Source organism: Castor canadensis, chromosome 10 (genome assembly GCF_047511655.1).
Source record: "Castor canadensis chromosome 10, mCasCan1.hap1v2, whole genome shotgun sequence".
In the NCBI taxonomy this organism is placed as follows: domain Eukaryota; kingdom Metazoa; phylum Chordata; class Mammalia; order Rodentia; family Castoridae; genus Castor; species Castor canadensis.
This window is the reverse complement of record NC_133395.1, coordinates 123,746,765-123,771,332: the sequence shown is the minus strand read 5'-3', so window position 1 is coordinate 123,771,332 and position 24,568 is coordinate 123,746,765. Positions and strand designations below refer to the sequence as shown.

General features: G+C 40.7%; 1 protein-coding gene and 1 long non-coding RNA gene across 22 annotated transcripts in view; both read left to right on the top strand.

The window, feature by feature from the left end:
- Magi1 (membrane associated guanylate kinase, WW and PDZ domain containing 1) overlaps positions 1 to 24,568 on the top strand; it is a 601,293-nt gene that overhangs the window by 112,981 nt on the left and 463,744 nt on the right. Inside the window, exon 1 of one of the 21 annotated variants that reach the window (XM_074044158.1) lies at positions 2,100 to 7,967. The exons of the other annotated variants lie outside the window; for them this stretch is intronic. Coding sequence (XP_073900259.1) covers positions 7,937 to 7,967 — 31 coding nt within the window. The 5' untranslated portion in view covers positions 2,100 to 7,936. Of the gene's footprint in view, positions 1 to 2,099; positions 7,968 to 24,568 lie in introns of those variants that run through there. 21 annotated transcript variants of the gene reach the window in all.
- Positions 8,290 to 23,991, top strand: LOC141411525 (uncharacterized). Its single transcript, XR_012436342.1, has 2 exons — positions 8,290 to 21,412; positions 21,873 to 23,991. It is a non-coding gene; the product is annotated as an uncharacterized lncRNA (long non-coding RNA).

Below are 24,568 nucleotides of genomic sequence, written 5' to 3'. Positions count from 1 at the left end.
TTAGTCTTTTTCTACTTGAGATTCCAGTTGCATGGAGGCATCTCCAAATGTCCCAGCTCAGGTAAAATGCCCACACAGAGCACCTTGACTATGGTTCCACCATACCTGACCCATGGAGATAAGGAGCTTTCCTTAGCAAAGAGGGATTGGGAGCAGGGAGGTGAATGCTTGTTGGGTGGCAGAAGTCTACCATGTCTGAAAGAGGCCTGAAAGTCGTCCTCTATTCATGAAAGTGATAGATGATAAGCAGGAATTTGATTCCGTCGGGGGAAATGTTAGAATGGAGAGGTGCTTGACTGTGTCCTGACAGTATTGGAATGCTTCTGGATATTCATGGAGGTTGAGGGTCACTTTTTTTCGCAGCAAGGTGTTTTATTTTATTTATTTATTTTTTCTTCTGATTGGTAGTATGCTTCAAGAGGATGTGAGACCCCAGTGTCTTCAGTTGTTTTTTTTTTTTTTTTTCTTTTATTATTCATATGTGCATACAAGGCTTGGGTCATTTCTCCCCCCTGCCCCCACCCCCTCCTTTACCACCCACTCTGCCCCCTCCCTCTCCCCCCCACCCCCTCAATACCCAGCAGAAACTATTTTGCCCTTATTTCTAATTTTGTTGTAGAGAGAGTATAAGCAATAATAGGAAGGACCAAGGGTTTTTGCTGGTTGAGATAAGGATAGCTATACAGGGAGTTGACTCACATTAATTTCCTGTGCGTGTGTGTTACCTTCTACAAGGCCCAGGGTCGAATCCCCAGAGCACAGACAGCACAAGCAGTACTGAGACTCTTCTCAGATTAGGGTGTCACTTTCCTAGCTTTGTCACACCTCCATGTGTTCCATGAGATTGGTTTTGGCATGGTACTCCCCCCAACAACCACTTGATTACAGTGTAAACCAGAAAGACACTTGGAACATGTTTTTTGTTTTTGAAGGTGTTTGCATTTCCTTTGCAATGTGCATTTCAAAGATGTGTTTATTGTCAGCTTATGTCATTGAACTACTGTTATTTAAAAACACATGTATTTTTAATAACTGGTATATTCTTTTCATGGGGGATAAAAGGTATTTCTCCCAAATTTCCATTACCAGTTATACTTATCTTTTACAGTGGTACTTGTGAAATCTTTGACAGCCAAAACTCCTTAAAATATTGATTGCTTTATATTCATTTATTCAAGGTAATTTTATCCCAACATCGACATATGGCTGTGAGCTAGCATTGTGTAGATGTCGTCTGGGTTTGCTTAGCTTGCTTGGAATTCCCAAGTCCCTGAAATCAAGTTGGTGCCTGTGCAGGAAGAGAGGCTTTATTTATGGAATGCAATGTGAGGATAGGCTCAGGGGGAGGCGCTGTGAGCAGGCAGCACTGGGCAACAACTTGAAATTAGTCATACTTGAAGTGGATTCCCAGTTGTGCACAGAGTTGGCATTGTAGAACGCCATCCCTTAAAAGGGGTTATTTTATCACAGTGGACATCATCTTCTGTATTTTAAAACCATAAACTTACCACTTTTATTAAAAAATTGATTCGTATCAGCACAATATGGCAGGAAGAAGTAGAGTTGGAAGTTTAGTCCCACCATATTATAGATAAAAACGATGAAGGATTGATCACATGATAGAAGCGAGAGCACACAAGGAAGGGGTGAGGATAGGTAAGACATCTAAAAAACTAGATAGCATCTGTTGCCCTCAACGCAGAGAAACTAATGCAGATATTTTAAAGCAACTGAGGCCAATAGGAGAAGGGGACCAGGACCCAGAGAAAAGGTTAGTTCAAGAAGAATTAACCTAGAAGGTAACACACACGCACAGGAAATCAATGTGAGTCAACTCCCTGTATAGCTATCCTTATCTCAACCAGCAAAAACCCTTGTTCCTTCCTATTATTGCTTATACTCTCTCTTCAACAAAATTAGATATAAGGGCAAAGTAGGTTCTGCTGGGTATCGAGGGGGTGGGGGGAGAGGGAGGGGGCGGAGTAGGTGGTAAAGGAGGGGGTGGGGGCAGGGGGGAGAAATGACCCAAACATTGTATGCACATATGAATAAAATAAAAATTAAAAAAAAAAAGAGACGGTGAAGGGTCTTTATGATTGATGACTAGAGGACTTGAGGACATCAGTCTTCAGGTATGGGAGATTGCCCTGAGGAGTCTATTAGAAAGTCAGACCCACTTTCCAGTAAGGAAAGTTAGCCAGGGCATCTCATATACTTCATACTGGGCAGAGTAGCTGCCAGTTTTTTCTTATTGGATTTTTGAAGTCTGTTAAAAGTTGCTTGCTTTAAAAATATTAAGGATTGCTGTGGACAGTGTTGATTGAGGGAGGAAGAAGAGTGTTTTGCAGTTGGGTAGACATTTTCTTTGTGTACTACCTTTGACTTTTTTATTGTGAACTAGTGAAGTATTCAGTATTTGGTCTCTTATTTTTTTTTTAAAACCATATTTATTTACAGGAACTTTTCCCTCAGGGCATGTTTGCTTATGTGTGGCATCTGGTTTATTTATTCTATGTTAAATTTGATTCTTTAATTCTTGTTTAAAGTTGTGCTCATGTGGAGTTTGTGTGCTTGCTGAATAATAAAAATTTCAGATCGTGATAAACACTAGAAAGAAAAACAAGGGAATCTGATAAAAAGTGACAGAGTGGGGGAGACACGTGACAGAATTTTCCTCATAAGCCTTTTTGTCAAGGTGACATTCAAGTTGAACATTAAATCAGGGCCAAGTTGGCATATTGGAATGCAGACAGAATGACTCTGTATCAAGGCCCCCAGGCAGGAACAAGTCTGACAAAAAAATCACTGGATGTGTGAAAAAGGAATTGGGGTAGCCAGAAACCATCTCAGAGGATGTTTGGTGACTCTGGAAGGAGTAATGGTAACTGGAAATGAGAATTCAGGAGTGGGCAATGTAAACCGCTGCGTTTTTCGAAGCATTCCTAGCGTTCCTAGATTTTAAACCCAACCAGCGCCTTCCTTTTTAACATGCCCACTTTGCTTTCAAAAGTGCTTGCTTTTCAGTAGCCAAAACCTTACTGGCTGGCAGCTCGAATTTCTAGGAAGGCAGTGGGAATGAGGGGACTTTGCGTGTGGGGATGTCCAAAGATTTGGTACCAGCAACCAGAGTTTGGATCTTGGTTCTGTTGCTGACAAGTGCTTGTGTCACTAGTGGTGGGTGAGGGTCTTGAGACAGTCCTCTAAGATGAAGGAAAAAGCGTGTGTGTGTGGTTTTCCTTATTTGGCCCTTTAGATTTTTGCCTCTGAATGTTAAATAAGAATTTCAGGGAGAGACACAAGGCAAGGAACAAACATTGATTCAGTAAGTAAAGTAGGACAGATGTATCTTAGAGGCAAGGCATGGCCATAGGAAAAGGGTACTACACATAGTTGTGGGTGCAGGCTCGTGATAGGATGTAGGGGAGGTTTGACACTAGGGGTACTTACACTTAGTAAAACGGGGCGCGGGGTAAGAGGGATGCTAATTAAGCAGCCCCTGGCTAAGTGTGGATGGTGGATCATTATCTCCATTCTAATGCTGCTAGGGGTTCTGGAAAAGTTGTTACCATTGTCATCACTTGAGGGGAACAATCTGGATCCCATGAGATGATTACTCCTATTTCAGGGTACAGCCTCATCATCATAGGTAATTGTCTTCATTTGGGGGGTGGTCTGTCTTGGGAGACTCTGGTCTTCCTTCAGGTGGTTTCAGCCACTTGTCATAAAGATGTTATCCATCAGCCCTGTCTTTCCTGTTATCTAGGATGTCTGCAGGAGAGAGATTCAGAGCAAAGGAGACAGATGTTTTTAGTTAACCTGAGGGTCCAAGTAAGGAGTCAGTGCCTTTTAGCAAAAGCAGTTTGTAAGGTCCTGTTTCAATAGGACTTTGGGGTAGTCACTAAGCCAGCAGGCCCCAGTCTGTGAAAGGGAATCTTCTCCACCTAGAGTTGTCTGAAGGATCAATGGAAATGACATATCTAAAGTGTTTATTATCAGTAACAGTATATATCATACCACATTGAAGGCAAAGGGAACGAGGCAGTGGTACTCTTCACAGTTTGAAAAATCTAATTACAGGCTCTCCTCAGGCAGTAGAGAAGAACTCATGTTAATTTTGTCAGTAAGCCATTTCTTTTCAAAAATCCTTAACCTTCATCAAGTGAAGCTTACTCCAGCTTTTTTCTTTTCTGTTTGTGAGGTAAACAAGAGACAAGACCTTTCTTTCTGAATTTGTGGGTCAGTGCTCGAGTCAGTAGGGAGATCTGATTTCTGTTACTATTCAGCTGTACAGGCCTGTGGTTATTTCCCTTGAGAGTTTACTGAAAGCATCCACTTTGGATGCTGAGGAGGGCTGGAATGGGCCCTGAGGCCCGGAGGAGTGGTCTTCTCTGGGAACAAAACCACAAACAGCCAGCGTTCTTGCTGATGTTCCTTTTCTGCTTCTACCCACTTGTCTTATCTTCTGGATGCCCTAGCCCGAAAGCGTCCTTCTTCATAAGGCCTTACTAGCCTTCCAGCCTACCTGGATGGCCCCCATCCCTGAGTCATGTGATTTTACAAGTCTCCCTTTCCGCTTTAGTCCTACTGAAGGTGAGGGAGATTGGGCCCTTGATCCTCTGCAGATGGGAGATGCCCTCGTTCCTTATAGAAAATGACTTAGTGTTTACATAGAACCTACACAGTCATCCCATATCCTTCATTTTTATTATTTGTTTATCTGTTTTTGAGGTGCTGGCGATCAAACCCAAGGCCTTATATATTCTGGGCAAGTGCTCTGCAAGTGAGCTATATCCCCAGCCCTCCCATAAACTCGAACACCTGATGCAATTGTAAATGTATTGTTTAGGGAATCTTGTATATGTCACTGCAGACACATTCCCCCCAGCCCCCGCCATGGATGTGGCACCTGTGATACGGAGGGCCAACTATATCCTCGTTATTGTGGGATGCTGTCATTTTCAAGATGTGCCCTCATGATAAAAACATTTTCAGGGAGAAGACTGACATGCTTGTACATCGTTAGATTCTTAGATCTAGAGATGTAAAAAAAAAAAACCCCAAATGAGCAGAATGTTACATTCTTAAAAAGGGAATACCCTAATTGTACACAAATCATCCCAAGAATTCCATTATTTGTGCATTCTAAAACCACTCTGAGAGCTCTTTCTATACCTCAAAGGAGCACAAGAGTCTGTCAGGTGACACATGTGTCCTGATTTTTGTGAAATGTTACTATTTAGATATGTAGTCATCTCCTGCTGTATGGTATAATTCTAGTGTAATTCAAAGTGTGTGCATTCCTCCAGTAAGTTGTTAGGCAACGTTTTTCTCAACCACCAGGGCAGTGCTACTCCAGATGTGCTCTGTATACCAGAGAGGGTGTGAAACTGCTTTCTTGCTGTCCACAGTGGTGTAAATACAGACATTGAGAGTAACCACTTAGAAACCGGACAGTATTTGCATAGAACAATTGTGTAATGTGTCCAGTGCTATAAAAAAAGTTTATACCTTGTGTTTCATGTGCGTTTTAAAGGTTTTTTCCCTTATAGTAAGTAGTTATTGGTGTATTTGGATACTTTTGGAAATAAGAAACAACTGATTCATTCCCACACATGGTTTGAGAAGCTGCGCTCTACAGTTGTAGCATCCAACCCTGACTGTATTAATATGCTGTTATTCAAATCAGAGAAGCCTGTGCATCAGTTCAATCAGAACTTTGTTGATATTAGCATAGTCATCAGTGTTATTCTTTTTTCGCTTTTCTTTTTCTCATTGTTCCCCCCTTCCTTCCTCTGTCCCTGGGTCCCTTCCCTCCCTCCCCCCTTCCTTCCTCTTCCCTCTCTGTGCGCTCCTCCCCACCCTTCATAGTCTTAAAGCTCCGCTTGTTACTGTAACGTGGGTCATGGTTGAGATCCCCTATGTAAAATATATAGTGCTTTTTGTTGTTGTTGTTTTTTGGTGGTACTGGAGCTTGAACTCAGGGCTTCAAGCTTGCAAAGCAGGTGCTTTACCACTTGAACCACACCTCTAGTCCATTTTGCTCTGGTTATTTTGGAGATGGAGGGCCAATCAACTATTTGCCTAAGCTGGCCTCAAACCATAATCTTCCTGATCTCAGCTCCCAAGTAGCTAGGATGACAAACGTGAGCCACTGGTGCCCTTCTGAATACCTACTTTTGCTGAGATGATGGGAATACTTGTTGATTTCTGTAAGAGATGAAAAGCCTCCAGGATTATGCTTTTGTTTTCCTGTCGCCTGCTTAAACTTTGTCTCAAGATGCTGTCCCAAGAGGATATTGGAAGGCAGTCTCACCTACCATGGTAGGGGGCTCTATAGATGTGGTGATCAACTATGACCTTGCTCTCTTTTGACTTCCATTCTAATGAAGGAAGGGACACAGGCTGTTAACAAATAAATGCAGAGGCAAAATCTTTGCTAATGACCAGTGTGAACTAAATGGGTAGGTGACCTATATTAGGCAGAGTGGTCTGAGACTCGGAGAATCAGGGAGAACAAGATGGGCAATGTGAGCTAAGGGATGGTGGGAACAGAGTCCTAGAAGTGGGCAGAGTTTGGAACTGGCAGAGCTTGGGCTGTCCTGGAAGTGGGCCAGGGAAGAACAGCCGCAGGGCCTTTAAGGCCCTGGTAAGGGTTTGGATTTTGTTCCTAGGGCAGTGACCATTTGTTGAAGGATGTTAGTCAGGAAATGAACTTCCCATCAGCAGGCTGACTTCTCAGAGGCTGAATATCACTTTGGAGGTATGGAAGGCAAAAAGGGGGCTGACCCTGACTCACCTTTCAAATTCTGAGAGTCTGATTTCAGGTCAAGCAGACAAAACAGAAAATGAAGGAGGGTCGGCCCCTCTGGCCTTCACTGGCTCTCCTCCATGTCTGTCTTATGGAAATCTCAGCCCTTGGTGTGCAGCAAAGTCTCTGCGTGATCTGAATTTATTTGGAAAATTGAATTGAAAAGTTACTCTACAATCTCCCCAACTTCCTCACAGTGTAAGTGTTGTGTCTGTTCCTTTTTAATTCCCTGAATTTACATGGTTTTGAGGAATGTGGATTTATTTTCTTTGCTTGATTTTAGGCAAATTGAAAACTGGGCTATTTATAAAAAGCACTTTAGGAACGTTGATTACAACAAACCAACTGGTGAGAATAGAAATAAAAAGGAAGGAAAAGCCTTCTTACTCCTCTCTTAAGAAAGCTGACCTCTGGGGAGGGAGTGTGTGTGTGTGTGTGTGTGTGTGTGTGTGTGTGTGTGTCTGTCTGTCTGTCTGGAGGCTTTCTTGTAGGCTATATTCTACATGCAAATGACATTTCACTAATGCTTTCTTTGTTCCAGGAGTTTCATTCTTGCCCTGCCCTATGGGGTAGCACTGCTGTTGTACCTCTTTTGTGCAAGAGGAAACTGAATTGTAGAGAGAAGTGACATGCCCAAGTCACAGCTGGCTGGAAATGGTAGAGCCAGGGTACACACCCAGTGCTGTAGCCCAAGCTCCACCATCCCACCCCTGCAGTACAGGAAGGCTTCAGCTAAGAGCCCTTGGTGAATGTGGACAACTTCCAGGGCCCCTTTTTACCCTACTGCCCTGGATGCCTCATTCTATATATTTAATGACACCTACGTCCCCTTTCATTCTCTTCCTTTTTAATCGTGAATTTGCTTTTGCTGAGGCTCCTGAAGTCAATTTTAGCTTTCTGTTGTGTTGCCTGAGGTTAATGGTGATGTTGGAAGGTCAATGCTGCTGGCTTGATCTTGCTCTTAGGCTGGAGAGGAAGGCAGGTCTACTGCCCCACTCCTGTGCCCTGATGGGGGAGCATGCTCAGTGTCCTGCTCTCAGGTAAGAGCACACACCTAGTCAATCCCGCCCCTTTTCAAGTTGCAGGAGGAGCCCTGCCTGCCTGTCTGCCTGTCTGTCCCAAATTGGAATGAGGGGGAGGGAGCCGCAGGCTGGTACAGGTAAGAAAACTGAGCTCTGAGTCTTTTCATAACTAACCTCAGCCCTTCTGCTGTGAGTCTAGGACGCCATGGGTGCTTCCAGCAGGGATAAATGGCTGGCTCCCTGTAGGGGTTTACTTTTGCATATTTAAGGGATTGGACCTGTCCCTGCCTTCTCCAGTCCGTATGTGGGCTGCCATCTTCCTGTACTGCTTGGAATTTTATTGTGAAGTAGCCATCTTGGTTCATTTTGGTTTTATTCTACTGTGTGAAGTTGGGCTCCATTCAGATGGATGGCAGCCTGTGGCTTCCCTGAGTTTGCCAGGCACCCTGGAGGTAGGAGCAGTATTCCAGAAATGTTTCTCTGGCAAGGCAGGAATCAGAGATGCATGAGTTCTTCCTTCTCTTTCCATGTTCCTCTCCCTTGAATTTGTACAGTAATAAATACCTATGAAATTATTCAGTAACTAGATGCAAATCCAGGTATTTATTCTCTACTATTGTTTTATTAGAAATTACAGTTAATCCCTATTAGAGAATTCTCAAAAAGATGTGTTATTTTTGCATTCTTTCACGTTTAATAAATAGCTCTGGAGGGGAAAATTATGATGTATGGTGTCCTTTCCTGATTAGACAGTTTTCATAGTTCTTTTTATATGGTGAATGTATTTTCTTTTTAAATAATAATGGATATTTAAACCAGGCAAGTGTCTTCAGAAGCAGAATAGGTACGCACGAGTAAGTGTGGTAATTATTGGGACCCTGTGGAATTGCAGGCATTTGTGGATTTTCATGCGTTCTTGGATGTCTAAATGCAAATTCATGGAAGGTACTTAGGGAAGGAGAGTAGTAGGGTTAGTCTATACAAAATGTGCCTTTTTCCCAGAAACTGTGCATTGGACTAGAGCTGCGGTAGAGCTTGAACAGAAGTTATTTGTGTATGTGGATAAATGATTTTCACCATTCTGAAGCTTAACAGAAATATTTTTCAATAGGGAAAAAAACAGCTCTCTTCCATTGCAGTTCTTTATTTTCCACAGCGGTAGCAAGCAGCAAGTGAGGGAATGTCTTTAATTGAAATCACAGAACTTCATCTCAGCCAACTTTCAATTGCTTCCCCAAGTGCTGCGTTTTGCCAGAGTTTCAAACAAGACTGTACAAGAAAGGAAAAGAATGTGGTATTCACAGCCACTAAAACGTTGTAAAAACAGCTCTGCTATCTCGGGCCAATTTAGTCCCCGCCCTAGTCTCATCATTCCACCCGGGGTGATCAGAAATGTAATTCATGTGCATCCTCTGAGCTTCTGGATCTCCACTCTGGGCCTGGGTGGTGGATTCCTTCTCTTTTCACAGACCACCCTCAGTTGTTTGCCCTTTTCTTCCTGTGGCCTCAACTTTTTCTTTCTTGTCTGTTGATTATGTTGGTTAGAGAAGAGTAGTAGGTTTCTGAGTTGCAAGTACCTCACTGCTTGGATAAAAATAAAAAGGATGTGTCTAATTTGAGGGTATAGGGCACTGAGGGACTCCACGGTTAGGGATACCCAGGGCTAAAGGTTTTGAACATTCAGGTTTTTCTGTGTCTGTTTTCCTGCTTCATGTGCTCTTCCTTCTTTTTTTATTTTTACTTTTTTAATTTTTGGCAGTACTGGGGTTTTAAACTCAGGGTCTTGTGCTTGCTAGACAGGCGCTGTACCTTTTGAGCCACCACGCCAGCCCTTTTTTGGGCACACAGTAGGGTCTCCTGAGCCATTTTCCTGGGGCTGCCTTTGAACCGCGATCCTCCTGATCTCTGCCTCGTGAATAGCTAGGATTACAGGCATGAGCCCCTGGCACCTGGCTTAACTCTTCCTTCATACTTCTATTCTTCTTTTAGCGTATACTGGTCTGCTTCCCTGGGCTGGACTGTCCCCATTTCCAATGCATCTCTTCCTCTTAAGGGCTCAGACAGACTGAGGCTACAATCATAGTCCTTACGGTTAAGTTCTGAGGAGCGGAGCTCTGATTGGTCCATAGTGGCTGTCCTGCCTTATCCTTGTGGCTTTCCATGTAGACATAGTGGCTGGGAGTGTGTCTGTTGTCATCAACAGAGAAGGGTGAGGTAATGGCTGTGAGATTGGGAAACCAGAGTATTTTTCTGCAACCCAATGGTGTTTACCACATTTGTGTTCCTATGCTTCTTTGGTGGGCTTTGTGTGTGTTTTTGTGTGTGCGTGCGCGTGTGCACTAGGGCTGAAATCCAAGCCCTTTGTGTATGTTAGGTACCCCAATTTCAGGTTCATCAAGACCCAGTCAAGGAGCTGGAGATGTAGCTCTGTATTAGTCAAATAGTGGTTAGTATTTACACGTATGGTGTTGGAAAGACACATATGGCAAAGTAATTGTGTGATAGTGTATTATGGGTACATGAGCATTTATTGAGTGCCTACTGTGTGCCAAGGCCTGTTTAAAATCTAATCCTAAACAAGTAACACATGATTCATTTAATTTTTATCCACATATTTATTACCTCCTCCTAATTATAACTTTTCTGGCTGTCTGTTACCCATCACATACATTATATTCAGTGAGTCGTTACGCTGAAGGTTGGTTAGCGATGTTGTGATTTTTACCATTTATTTCTGGGTTATGGGATTTTTAAAAGTTAATGAATTCAGAGAGGCCCGATATGACAAAACATAAGGTATTGCAGGGGTCCTTGACATAACTTCCAAAGCATGGTGAGTGGGTATGTACTACCCATCACCTCTCCCAAAAACCCACAAGAAGTATAATTTCCCAGTGTGATAGAAAGCTCATTATATTTTTGGTCCAGGTAATTGTAATCATGGGATGTATGATAATGTGAAAGCAAATCTGAAATTCTTTTGGAACATTAATTATTCTCTTTGATCTAAGCTTGCAAGTGATTAACTGCAAGATGTGTGAAAAACATTTGTTTCTGTTCCTCTTTGGATTTCCATGCATTTAAGGCCATTTTAGCACTTGCACTTGGACTTGACCAAGACTTCTATGGCATCTGGAAAATGTATCTGTTGGGGAGGGTTTGTTTTAATTCTCATTCCTTAATCTAATTTTAACTTTAATCCTCCTTTGCAAGTCTAATTCAAAATGTAGGCAAGTTAGCTGAAGCATATTAGAAACTGTTAAAATTTTCTTTGGGGGCTTTTGTGTGCGTATGGAGACTTGACATTCAGGACCAATTCATTTTCCAGCGTAAAAATGAGGACGTCTCATAGTGTTTTACTCATTTCTATGGGTCTTGATTTTATTTGTCTGCTATTGTTGCCTGAAAGGGGTTTTTAACAGAGTCAAGTCAAAAAGGCTGGTAGTGTTTTGACATGGTGACGTTTCTGGTATGTGTCAGCACCTCTGAGGTGATCTGTGTTTTTCCTGAGTTTGATGTTCCTCCCTTGCCTTCCTATGGTCTGTTTGTTTTCAGGTCATGATAAGCATAAGCCTGATTTCTGCAGTTGAATGAGCATAGTACACCTTGTTAGTAAGAATTACTGAGAGAAAATGGACCCGAGCAATTCTGAACTTCCTTCCTCTCATGACAGTTTTCGTGCAGCTGAATCCTCTCGGTTTAGGTTTTGTTACAGGAATGCATTTTCTATTTCTGAAAGAGATTCATTGGGACTGTAATAATTTTGTTTGGTTGCTGTGTTATTTTCATTCATTGTTTTATATCAGTGTATTTTGAAGGACCTTGCATAATAAGTGTGTTAAAATAATAGGAGCCTGGTGCCAATGGCTCACACCTGTAATCCTAGCTACTCAGGAGAGAGAGATCAGGAGGATCGTGGTTTGAAGCCAGCCTGGGCAAATAGTTCTGCGAGACCCTATCTCGAAAAAACCCTTCACAAAAAAGGGCTGGTGTGGAGTGGCTCAAGGTGAAGGCCCTGGGTTCAAGCCCCAGTACCACAAAAAAAAAAAAAAAAAAAAAAAGAACTTCCGAGAAATGAATCATATAAATGTATGAGCTATCATGGACTCCTATTTTCTGTGCTATCAACAATTTAAATTTCAGATTGTCCGTTTTATTTATGTGTGTATGTCTTATGATTTTACATACATAGGTATACATATGTACAACTAAGCATATGGAATTTAACTTGTACAAGTAAGTGCCTACCTTGTATGGTGTCACACTAGACTGTTCTGTACTACTGCTTTTCCACAGGGTTTTGCAAATAGAATATCTTTCCTGATCCATACCCTTTTCCCCTTCTTTTTTTATTTAAAACTTTCAGTGGTTGATGCTGGTTGAAACCTTTGGCAGAAATAGATAGATTGAGTCCTTTTGAGCAGGGATTGCATAGAAAGAATCGTGAAGCCTACTGGTATACCAAACTCTCTTGCTTGTGCCAGTCTTATTTAAAACATTTATTCTTAAGTATTCTAGGGAGAGGAAGCTGTTTATGAGTATATCTTGAGTTAAGCATTGGGGATTGTGTCACAAATTAATTGTAGGTAGCAAACATCTGTCTTATTTGGAGACAGTTTGCTTTAAAAAGTGATCGGTGTAGCAGTGTTGTTGAAATACCTCAGTGCTTTCTGTTAATTTTCTAAATACAAAAGAGTGGTGCATGATTATCAAAAAAAATTATTAGAAAAGACAGACCAAAACAAACAAAAAACCAACTACCTATAACTCCATGAATCAAATATAACCAGCGTTATCCCTTTGAAGTGTATTATTCAGGTGCATTAGGTGTGGGTGTGTAAAGTAAAAAAAAAAATTATGGTGACATAATTTTCACCATTTCTGTTTTCGCTTCCTGTTCAATCATGAGCATGTTGCTATATCAAAATGAACAAATGTGATTTTACATTATTTTTAAGGTTTGCTTAGTGTTCCATTGCATGGGTACATTATATCTGAAACCACTGATATCTGGGTTGTTTCTAGTTTTTCATGTTTTAGACAACTCTGAGATGAACATCCTTGCAGCTAAATATTTGTCCACCTTCTTAGTAATTTTCTTGGACAAGCTTTCCAGATAGGGAATGGCTGAGTACAGGGTTTAGATGATTTCAAGATCTTCTTGTTTGTTTTTAAATCACATGTAAGCAAATTGTCCTCTGCTGATACCCTTCCTGCCAGCACTGGCATGGTTGCCTGTAATCACTGCTGTTAGTAACGATGGTAACAATATTTATTATTAATATTTTTTTTTTAGTATCCTAATGGCTTCATTTTTTCCTGGGACTTCAGTTTTCTTCCTTGCCCACATCTGTTAATGGTGTTAGAATTTGAGGTTGCCTTTTGGAGAAAACTCCCATAGCTGTGCAGGTTTGATCTGGCTTCACGTTGCTGTTGTCAGCCAGGCTGTTGCATGGTGTTGATCTGATTCTCTTTGAACACCCTGTCCTGAGTGTTTTGGAGAAGAAGCGGTAGTGGGTCAGTCTAGATTTGGTCCAGATTCTTCTCTGAGCTGGAGAAGCACTGAGCGAGTGTCTTCATTGAACACCCAGAGCACCTCTCTGCTTCTAGGCAGACAAGGGGTATAAAAAATGAATAGGTTTCCTGGGAGATATGAATTGCTGTGGTTGGATATTTTGGGCTTAATGCCAATTACAGTTTGATAATTGAAAAATCCTTTCAGAGGACAAGTGTTTAGAAGTACATTCACTGATGGTCTAGCTCTACCTTGTTTTTCAACATTAATATTGAGTATAATTGACATGAGTTTGGATGAGGCTTCTCTATATAAATGACTTTGTTTCGATTTTCACCATTAACTGTGTGCCTGGCATGCCAAACTATAATGAATTTCAGTTAAATTATTCCCTTTGATACAGAAAGCTGTAGGAGAGATGGTCATTAATCATATCATTAATCATATCATAGTTTGTTGTAAGATCTGGGAAGAAAGAAAATCTGATTACTGTTTGAAGACAAAGATAGTGTCTGCTGTATTTTGCCTTCTGGAATGAATTATGGTAATTTTGAGATTACTGGCTTGTAACTCTGAGGTGACATTTTGATTTCTGAAACCTGAAGGTATCACCTAACTTTAGACCAGCAAATTCCCTATGTGTTTCACGTGTTTTTTTCTATAAATGCCAGTGGCAAAGGCATGGGGTAGAGGGCAAAGAACTGGAAAAAGGTACTGAGCCTTGGATGAAGCACCTGCCTGTTGTACTTGCTGTGACTCCACATGGGGAGGTGGTGCCCACTTGTAATAAGTCACATTTGTTAAAGAGCTACAGTCACTTTTATGCCTGGCATTTAGTCAACCCATAGGTGAAAGAAAGGACGGATGGATTTATTGTCAAGTTTTGCAAGATCATGCCTGTGTTACTGTTATCTTCCTTGAATAGCACACATCTGTAAAAGAGGGAGAGTTTTTCATTGGTTCTTATAAATAGCATCATTTAGTGCCTCTGTTTCTAATGCCTGTTATCGTTCAGTCCTATTTGGAAGTGTCAGTGATGGGTGTGTGTTGTTTCAGTCTCCTGCAGAGGTTCCATGACAACAGTAAACATTCATGTTTCAGGTTTCCATAAAGCAGTAAATTCAGATGATACAAGCAGCCTCAGCCTGCAATAAAGATGTATTGTGAAATTTCCCATCCCAGAAGACACTCTTAGAGCTGGGATTGGCCCTTTCAAGGCTGCCCATAGTGACGACTGTGAACTTGCCTTTCATACTTGGTGTCAGATGGCATCTGTGCTTCACTGGCTTCATTGTATTGCCTGGGTATGTCCTATTTAGACTTGATTGGATGGCTAGCACCACTTGCCTAGGTGGTTTCTATTCTTCTTGCACAATACTGTTGATATTTTATCTCTCTTTTCTTCTAATAGTCCACATTAAAAATAAGAACCAACCCTAACATTCAAATTTCCTGATAAAGCACCAATACTTTAGAATGGGGTTTCCTCCAGTTCCTTTCCAAATCTGTTCACTGACACGCGGATATCCCTTTTGCATGCTTTTGGTGGGATGATTGATTTGCTTTCATTAGTTTTCTTTCATTTTTTGAAAACACAGATGTGTCCTAGCTTTTAGAAGTAAGCAGGACAGCTTTTCAGTCAAATATTTCACAAGCACCGTGTGGTGGGGGGTTGGGCGGGGTTTAGAGTCACATGGGCCTGTGTTTTCATTCTGATATCCTCATTTATTAATCATGTCAGCTTGGGCTTGGGTCAAATGAAATTCCATTTTCTCGCTGTTAGGCAGGGATAGTGAAATTGAGTGCTTTTTAGGGATGGTGGTAGCAGTTGACTTCAGTGCTGTGCCCTGTTCCATATTGCTGAGGTTGTAGTGTGACTTTGACATTGTCTGCATGGCTGTTTGCTTTCTTCTCTTTGAGTTGAGGGGAGGGACTTGTGGTTATGGTGAGAGAATTCCAAGACAGGGTCATAAAAGATGGTATAACTTCTACTGCATTCTCTTGATACACTTGACTTTGGAATTCCTCCAGCAGCCATGAGGAAGCTCACAAGGCCACATGGAGAGGCCACATCTAGGTGTTCCAGTGGACAGCCCCAGCTGATATCCCTGCTGATTCGCCCTTGGCCTCAAGTCACCCTCACTCTTCCCAAAGGAAGTGCCAGAGTTCAAGAAGCAGACACAAAACATTTCAGTTGTGCTTTGTGCAAATTCCTGATTCGCAGAAATGATGAAATACAATAAAATGGTGGTTGTTGGCTTAAGCCAACAGTTTTTGGAATTTGTTCTGTAGCAGTAGGTAATCGGAATAAGATATTGTGATGTTAAAGAAATAGTTTTCTTCTAGGTTCAAAACTGTTTGTACACTTTATAACTGTGTGATCTTGGGTCTGGTATTTAACTTCTTGTGCTTGTGTTCTTCAATAGAAGGAGGTATGTAAGGATACCACCTCCTTCTAGACGTGTGAGAACTGGTGATTGAATATTTGTGAGATGCTCAGTAAATATTCATTGCCCTTATCTTTTATTAAATAGTATTGATGGAATTGGAGAATGTATGGAGAGAATTATGTGAATTGTATTTTGATTTTTTTTAAAGGGGTTATGCAAATTTTAAGTTCTTTTCTCTAGACAGGGCACCAGTTTGAATGTAATTTTTATAAAAGACAAAAAAGTGAAAAAAAAAATTGATGACCTGTATCTGATGAAATGTATACTGAGTTTACATATTTTGCTAAGGTGTGCATGTCTGGGAACTGTTGGCTTCTGTAGGAAGAGGCATAAGGACTGTGATTATAGGACAACAGAAGAAGGGATGAAGGATAAGAGGTGGGAAGGAAATTAATGGTAGGAATTTTTAATATCAGAAACTATGCTCCAGTCCTCTACAAGGGTAATCTTCCTAGGTACGCCAAGGCAGATAGTGAGAAAAGAATGCTGTTACTGTACTTTTTGCTGAAATTGAGTCTATTAGTTTCTTTCTCTGGGTTATACACGGGGAAAGAGGAACAATGACAATTTTGCTTCTAGGCTTAAAACTCTAGTTGTGTGCTCACTCTTCAGAGTTTATTTCTGCATTTGAGTAGCTTAGGAACCACTCTAAGCCTCAGTTTCTTCAGCTGTCAAGTGGGTCTAACGGTTCTTATTTCCAAGAGTTGTTAGGAAAATTCCATAGGATATGCTGTTTCCCAACGTTTCCCGATCACAAGCGCCCCTCTGTAGCATTTGCTAAGATAATTGGACCCATTCCAATTTCTAGGGATTCTGTGATTTTTTCTTTTCTTTTTCAGTACTGGAGATTGAACTCGGGTTCTCATGTTTGCTAGGCAGGCATCTACCACCTGAGCCACTCCATCAGTCCCGATTCTGTGATTTTTAAGTAAGTCTTCTGATAAGGCTGGTTTTGGAGGCATGAAGATTATGTGTATCTAGTCCATTCATTAAAACAATGGATAAGTGTTAGCTGCTTTTCTTTTTTGTGTGTGGTGTTGGGGTTTGAACTCAGGGCCTGTACTATGAGCCAGTCCACCAGCCCTTTTTTGTGATAGGTTTTTTCATGACAGTCTCACGTACTATTTTCCTGGGCTAGCTTCGAACCGTGATTCTTCTGATCTCTGCTTCCTGAGTAGCTAGGATTATAAGTGTGAGCCACCGGCACCTGGCTAGTTGCTATTATTTATCGTAATTATTTTAGTGCCATCGGTAACTTCTCATCAGTTACTGTGCTCTCTACATTTAGTTCTGTAGTTCATGACAGTTCTTAACATATAAACCAGGCAATGGCTGCAAATACTGACAGATCAATAAAATCTGTTTCCTTTTGTATTCATTTAAAAGCTATGCATATTACTAACCTCTTCCTTTACTTTTGGAGTATCAATTCTCATAACTGAGTTAATGAATTTTCTCCTAACCGATTAGACCTTTTGGAGGACTGGGTTGAGGCATCTTTTTTCTGATTAAAGAAAAGTAGTTTTGTAGATAGGATGACTGGACCTTGAGAGAAATTGTCCACTGACTGCCCATCTGGCTGTGACTAGAAGTCTTCATGATCTATGCGCCATTATCATTAGGTCACGTGTGCACGTGTGCATGTAAGGCGTGGGAAGTGACCTGAGTTGATAACTTTTATTTCTTTCATGAACAGCATGGGCAGGCATTATGGAGACAGACAACCTGTGGAATGACAGGTGGCTTCTGTGTTTTGCTTTCTATAAGGAGGAGCACGGTGGCCATGTTTGTCTACATGTGAGTATCCTCCTACAATCCCCTGTGAATTCATGCTGATAGATTGGCCTTCTGCTCAGCCGTTTGACGTCAGCAAGGCAGCCCTCCTCCAGGAAGCCTACCTTGGCAACAATAGATGGAAATGGCCATTATTTGTGCTTTCCTTAATAGCACAAAGTTTTGCATTGCTGTTATAGATAAGTTATTTCGAGGCCTTCCACGTTAACCTGTGTTGTCCTGAGAGGGAAATGCAGAGGCTGGTCTCTAGTTGAGTTCCCCAGTGAGTGTTAGCTTCCTGCGCTACTCAGGACAGTACTTACTGTCATTCATGTTGCTGGACAGCTGAGACTGAGGGTGCTGGGATGAAGTGCTGAGCACAGTGCTAAGGCCAGGAGAGAAAGCCTGTGTGTACCTCAGACAGCAGCTGCTGAAACTCCTCAGAGACTCCTAGAAACAGAAGGTGTTCTTGTCTTTAAAATGATGGGCCTTTCTCTTGTCTTTTAGCACGTTTTGTTCCACATGTCAGATGATTGCTTTCCTTGCCTAGTAAATTCAGCCCTCTTCTTCTGACCTGGGTCTACTCTAGTTACTTTCTGTTTCTATGGATATCACAGTGTCCAGGTCAGTTGAAACACGACTCTGGATTGAGGTGGTTCCTAATCTTTGAGTCTGTTCTTCAAAAACTTTAATAGTCACTTAATATTAGGGATGCTTTTAGGATCTCTTGGTTTTGAAAAATTACAATGAATCTGATAATGAATTAATAATAGCCTGTATAGGATATTATATATTATAATAATACAGTACTACATATACACACATATGATATATACACATATATGACATTTATATATTGTAGACAATAATCACATTAATCACATTATTTAGTATATAGAGAATTTGTGGCATTCATGTAGAGTCCCAAACTCCTTGGAATATCTGTTTCCTGTAGGCCATAGGTTGTGGGAGTGTTGAACTGATCATATTGGGAAATGTTCTTGCTTTCTTATTTCCTTCAGGGGAGAAATGAAAGCTTTTAATTCTCTGAAATGAGTATTTTATTTTTGAGTGTTTAAAAAAATGGTAAGATTCTATGAGTATTTTAAGCTTTTAATTTGCCTGTGAGTTTGTATATGTATTTGAGACTTGTTTGCAGTTTTGGTATTTTCTAAGGCTGCTTTCATTTCTAATTTCATTAGAAATTTTATTCCATTTACTACTTGAATAATTTTTTTTCCCCTTACCCAGTGGTAACTTGCAATGTAGTCTGACATGTGTTTCCTCTGAACTTAGCCACATAGGAGTGCTTTGGGGCATGGAGGGTTGCAATGGCAGTCCTTTGATTGCTAAAATTCTATACATACCACCCCTGCTCAACACTGTCTTTGGTTCTGGACACTAAGATAAAAGATAGTTTTCCATGTTTTTTGTTTTGTTTTGTGGTACTGGGTTTGAACCACACATGCAGCCCTCTTTGGTCTGGTTATTTTGGAAACAGGGTCTTGCTTTTTCCCTGACTGGCCTTGATCTTCCTGATCAGTCTTCCAAGTAGCTAGGATTACAGGTGTGAGCCATTGACCTCTGGTCTTATTTTTCAGTCTGTTTTCGAATATCCTTGGGCTTTTGTAAAGTTTCTGAGATGGATTTTAGATGCTCGATCTGGTTCTTGGGTATAATTCTGATAAGGTTGGGTACTAGGAATTGCTTTCATAGTAAGGAGAAGGTAATTTAGCTAGTGATCTGCTTTTCATAATGATTGCATGTTACTGATCTGAAGAAATGCTTGTTTGGTGATAGATTCTTCCTGAAGCACAAGATCCCACATTGAACTAATGACAGCCTGAATGATAAAGTTGTTGTATTCACTGCATTTGCAGGTGTGTTCTCTCTCTCTCTGTCTTTTTCCCTCTTCCTCTTTCTTTTCTCTCTCCCTCCTTGCCTCTCTCAATGGGTTCCTTCTTTGTAGCTCAGGTGGGCTTTGAACTTGCTAGGTATCCCAGGCTGGTCTTGAACTGACCCAGGCCCAGTGTTATGGTTTTAGATGTTGCCACACCCCTGGCTATTGTTCAGGTTCTAGTATTTGGTAACATTGAGTATGTGTGGCGTTACCATGTGCTGGTGTACGGTATTATTGTGTGTAGCACATCTATGCTGCGTGCAATGAGGAAGTGAGTTCTTGTCAACTAATACTGGATCAAACTCTAGGTTTAAAAATAGGCAGCCTTCTGTGTCCTCATAAGATCTTGATAGCCTTAGACAGTGAGGCTCAAAGACGAATTGCTTCACTACCCAAAGTGAAAACACTAGGTCTGACATGACAATGGTGTCTTGTGAGAGCTTCTTGATGTCTTAATCCAACATAGAATCTAGAATCTCTATTTTTGTTTTGACTTTTTTTTGTGTGGTATTGGGATTTGAACTCAGCCTATACCTTGAGCCACTCTACCAGCCCTTTTATGTGATGGGTCTTTTTTCAAGATAGGCTCTCACGAACTATTTGCCCCAGACTGGCTTTGAACCATGATCCTCCTGATCTCTGCCTCCTGAGTAGCTAGGATTATAGGCATAAGTCACTGGCGCCAGCTAATTTTTCTGAATCCTTAATGTTTCCTGACCTACCTTCTCCTCTTTCCTCCTTCCTCCCTTCCTCCCTTCCTCCCTCCCTCAGTGGAGTTTGAACTCGGGGTCTTACACTTTCTAGGCAGGCATTCTACCACTTGAGCCACTCCAGCATACTCCCATTGTGGTATGTGTTAAAGGCAAGGAATAAAGAAATAGACTCAGTGTTACCATTGTTATTTTTTTAATGTACAGTAGAATTTACAAGTGGGTAAATTTATGTCATCGAATTCATAGGGCTGTGGTTTTATTTGTAGATGGCAATTTCATTACCTGCCTCTGCCTTTTTTTGGTATTAGTGTGTCTTACAGAGTTCTAATATATGCATTATTTCTGTAGTTTATGTATATTATTAAATACATTTTATTACAAAGGTCCAAAGAAAAGACTGCGTTCTGAAGTAGAAAAGTAAATTTTCTGTTACCTCCCTCTGCCCCCAACCTAAAATTCTAATCCTCTAGATGTAACTAGTTTAAGATATATTTTTTCAATTTTTTTCCTACACATATAAAAATATGTCTGTGATCTTTGGAATCTGTTGTCTAGATGGCAGGTATACTGGTTTTACTTGTGTTTGAAATTCTTGCCTTCAGCTTGGACTATTCTCAGTCCGTATTTTAAGTTCACCTTGTATTTTATGAGTTCGCACTGAAGTCTTTGACATTAACTAGGTACTTAATTTTCTTCACTGATTAAAAAGTGACAAGTGGCATAAACCCATTGATTTTTTTTTTTTTTGAGGAAGAGATGTATAAGATGAGGTTGGAGAAGTTAAATACTTCTCTTGTTCTCTGTATTCGTTTTCTGTGTATCAGCGAGAGACATTTGTGTGCACGAGCTGGGATTTGCATTTCATAGTGACTTCATTAGAAGTTCGTTTCTGCCTTAACTAATGATCCAGCCCCATGGAGGTCAGCACTAATGTGGGGATTCTGCAAGGTTGGAGGCTCAGGTTCTGTTTCAGGTATTCCCTGCTACCACAGGGTGTTGTCCTTATCTGCTGTTGGGATAGTGGGAAGGGGACAAGGGAGGCCAGGTCTGTCTTCTTCACAGGTGTGACTTGGAACTTAACACACTACGCTTCTGCTCACATCTCAGAAACCAGAGGCTGCTCCATGGCCACAAGCAGCTGCCCTGAAAACCTTTAATCAGGCAGCCGTATGCTCAACTGAGAATTTGGAGGAATGAGAGAGTGTTTTAGGAGGAAATTCTAAATCTGTTGGTGAGTACTCCTTTATCATGTCCTTTAAAGAGAATCTTGAGACACACTTACTTGAGAATTAGTGAAAAAAAAATCCCATGGTGAACCAAACATATAACACATTAACTTTCATTTAAATGTTTTCTTATTCTCATTCATTTATGCAATTTGACTGTCAAAAATACTGAACCCAGAGTTATGGACCCCAGGCCCAAACTCCTTGGCTTTCACATGTCAGGTCTGGCCACTCACCCCTATTCACCAAATAAAGAGACATGGTGAAGGCAGAGAAAGATTTATCAGATCCCCTGGGATATGCTTTGGGAAGAGGCAAAGTAAGCACTTAGCCCGTCTTTAGCCATCTTTAGGGTACAGAAATGAGCTTTAGCTTTAAATGGACAAATGTACTCCCAGTCATGTGTGTGTTCCAGTGATCAGCTGGGACCTGGCTGGCTATTATCTCAGTTCTTTTTCTTCAAAGGTTACAGAAAAGCTCATATTGCTGTCATCACTTGAAGGGAACAGTCTGGTTCCCAAGATGTGATTACTCCTACTCCAGGGTGCAGCCTCATCATTATAGGTAATTGTCCTCATTTGGAGGGGTGGTCTGTCCTGCAAGGTTCTGCTGTTCCTCAGGGGTAGTGTCAGTCCCTTGTCTTAAAGATGTTATGGATCATTCCTGTCCTTTCTTGATTCCAAGGTGGCTGCAGGGCAGAATGGCTCAGAGCAAAGATAACAGGTATAAAATGGAGACAGGGATGCCAAACTTTTCTCCTGTGGTTAGTTAACTCATGGGTCTAAGTGAGGAGTCAGTGCTTTTCAGCAAAAGCAGTTTAATCACCTCTTACAATGTTATGCAGGATTTTGCTAACAATAAGATAATTACATACATCTGTGCAGAATAGATGTTGAGCAAGGTTTTATCGGATAATCAAACTACTTATAGTAGGATGGTGTGGAATATAACAGTTCAGTTCTCAATCTAACGGAAGGTTGGTCCAGTATAGTTTGAAACTTTAACTATAGACAGTATTGTTTAAATTGACTTTTGCTTTAATTTATCAAACTTGTTTGCTATAGTTAGAGAATGGAGATATAACAGTAATCTGTACTCAGAGATATCTCTGCTCAGATAGCCAATCACTTACTATTTAATATTTAAATGGCATAGTATGTTCAGATGAATGTGTCCACTGGTATATCTGTCTATTATCTATCTATCTATCTATCTATAATCTACACATGTATATACAGGTACTGTACAAGTGCATGAACCTTCTTCCATAGATTTCCACTATTTTATAGTCTGAAGTTTTTGGTTCATATTTGCTGCTTAATAGGGAATGTTCACCATACCTGTGAAAACAGTGTTTTTCATCACTGTCATGTGTGTTATGGATGTTTATCATGCATCTGTGTCCTGTTGAGCATTTAGGTTGTGTCTGAACTCCTGTTTTCGTCATGAACAAATTTTGTGCATACGATCTTACGTGTTTTTCTTACTATTTCTTTGAGCCAAATACTACATGTAAAATTGCTTGGCGTTTATACTTCAAGATTTTTGATATGAATTGTCCTGATACAAATTTCCTTGTACTCTCTCCAATTCTGGAGTTTTATCTTTCACTTAAATCTATGTTCATAAGGTAGCAAAATTAGTCGTGGGATAGCTCAGCATTTTAACAGTCAGGAAATGCATTCAAGTTATTTTAGGTTCTCTCTTCCTTAATTTTATGCTGCATTTTGAGGCTCTGTCCCTTTGTGTTAGAGGGAAATGCTTTTTGTCCATTGTTTACCCATTTTGTGTTTTTCTAGATGGTAGCTTAGTCAAGTTCTTCCTTTTTCCTGACACTCCATGGGGTGCAATTTATCCTTTTATGTTGGTAATGAGTGTGCACTTAGATACCTCATGCCTGATGTGTTCTGTGATCAGCTCCCTGTTGTATCTAAGGAGAGGGGACTAATGGCGTGCACAGGGAGAGGGGATGGATAGGCTTTTTTAGAGTTTGTGTTTTGTTTGTTACTTTGTGAATTCAGAAAGCTAATTAGTTGACCATCACCTTTAAATCCCTTTCATCTAACCTTGAACAAGTCTCTTCTTCTCTTGTTTATCTTCCTCTTGTTCTAGGATAGCTACACTCTATTTTGCCTTTCCACTAGAATGTCATTTTCTTTCTTTCTTTCTGAGGTTTTCCCTCCCATTTAGAGGGAGTGACTCTTCTAGAATTCCTTTTTTTTTTTTTTCTTCCCTTTTTAATGGACTGGGAAATTAAGACTGAAAGGTTTATTTCTTCCTGATGAATAGGAAATGTCCTGGTGCTAATTTATTGGGGGTTATGGCGGTAATGACATCATTTTACCAAAGCCCAGAGGCAATGCATATAAACACAAAAGATAGACATTGTTACTGTTTCAGCCATCTTTTCTGTTGTCTGGCTATAAGATAGGAAAATTAGAAGGAGGAGTGGATTAAAGACAGCCAAACAGTGGCAATTTAGGAATGTATCACTGTCATTCCTGGATATCTGGATATTCAGATGCCATATTCTGTCCCCCCCAGCCCCCACACACATGTACACACAGTGCTGGAGATGGAAGGGCCTCACGCATGATAGGCAACACTCTACCACTGAGCTACACCCCAGCCCCTTGAGGCCAGTGTTCAAAGCACGACAGTTCTTTTAAACAGTATCTTTTCAAAACTGTGCATATTAGTAATTCCATAATTGACTCATTCCTTTTAAACTGGGTGGTCTTCCAGCAGTATAATCTTTTAGCAACTGGCCAGAATCTGTGGGATTCCAGAAGTCTTTGTTTTCGTTGTTGCAAGGAATTATTTGTCTTACAAGTATTAAATTCTTCTTTCTTCTGGCACACCCTACTTGTAAAGTGCTGATGTTCACTCTTGAGGGTCACATTTCAGAAGTGTTTTATTTTGCTTCTTTTAGACTAGAAGTTGCTAGTATAACTTCTGCATAGGGAGGTTTTGACTCATTATTTCCATCTTGATTTAGAAACACAAAATCCAACTTCAATAATTGTTCTGTAATGAAATAGCTGAATGGTTCTTGGGACATTGGCTGATTTTTTTTGACTCACTTTTAGTATTTGCTTTTGAATTGTGCTTTTTTTCATAAGCGAGCATTGCATTTCCAGACCTGTGACTTCAACGTCTTT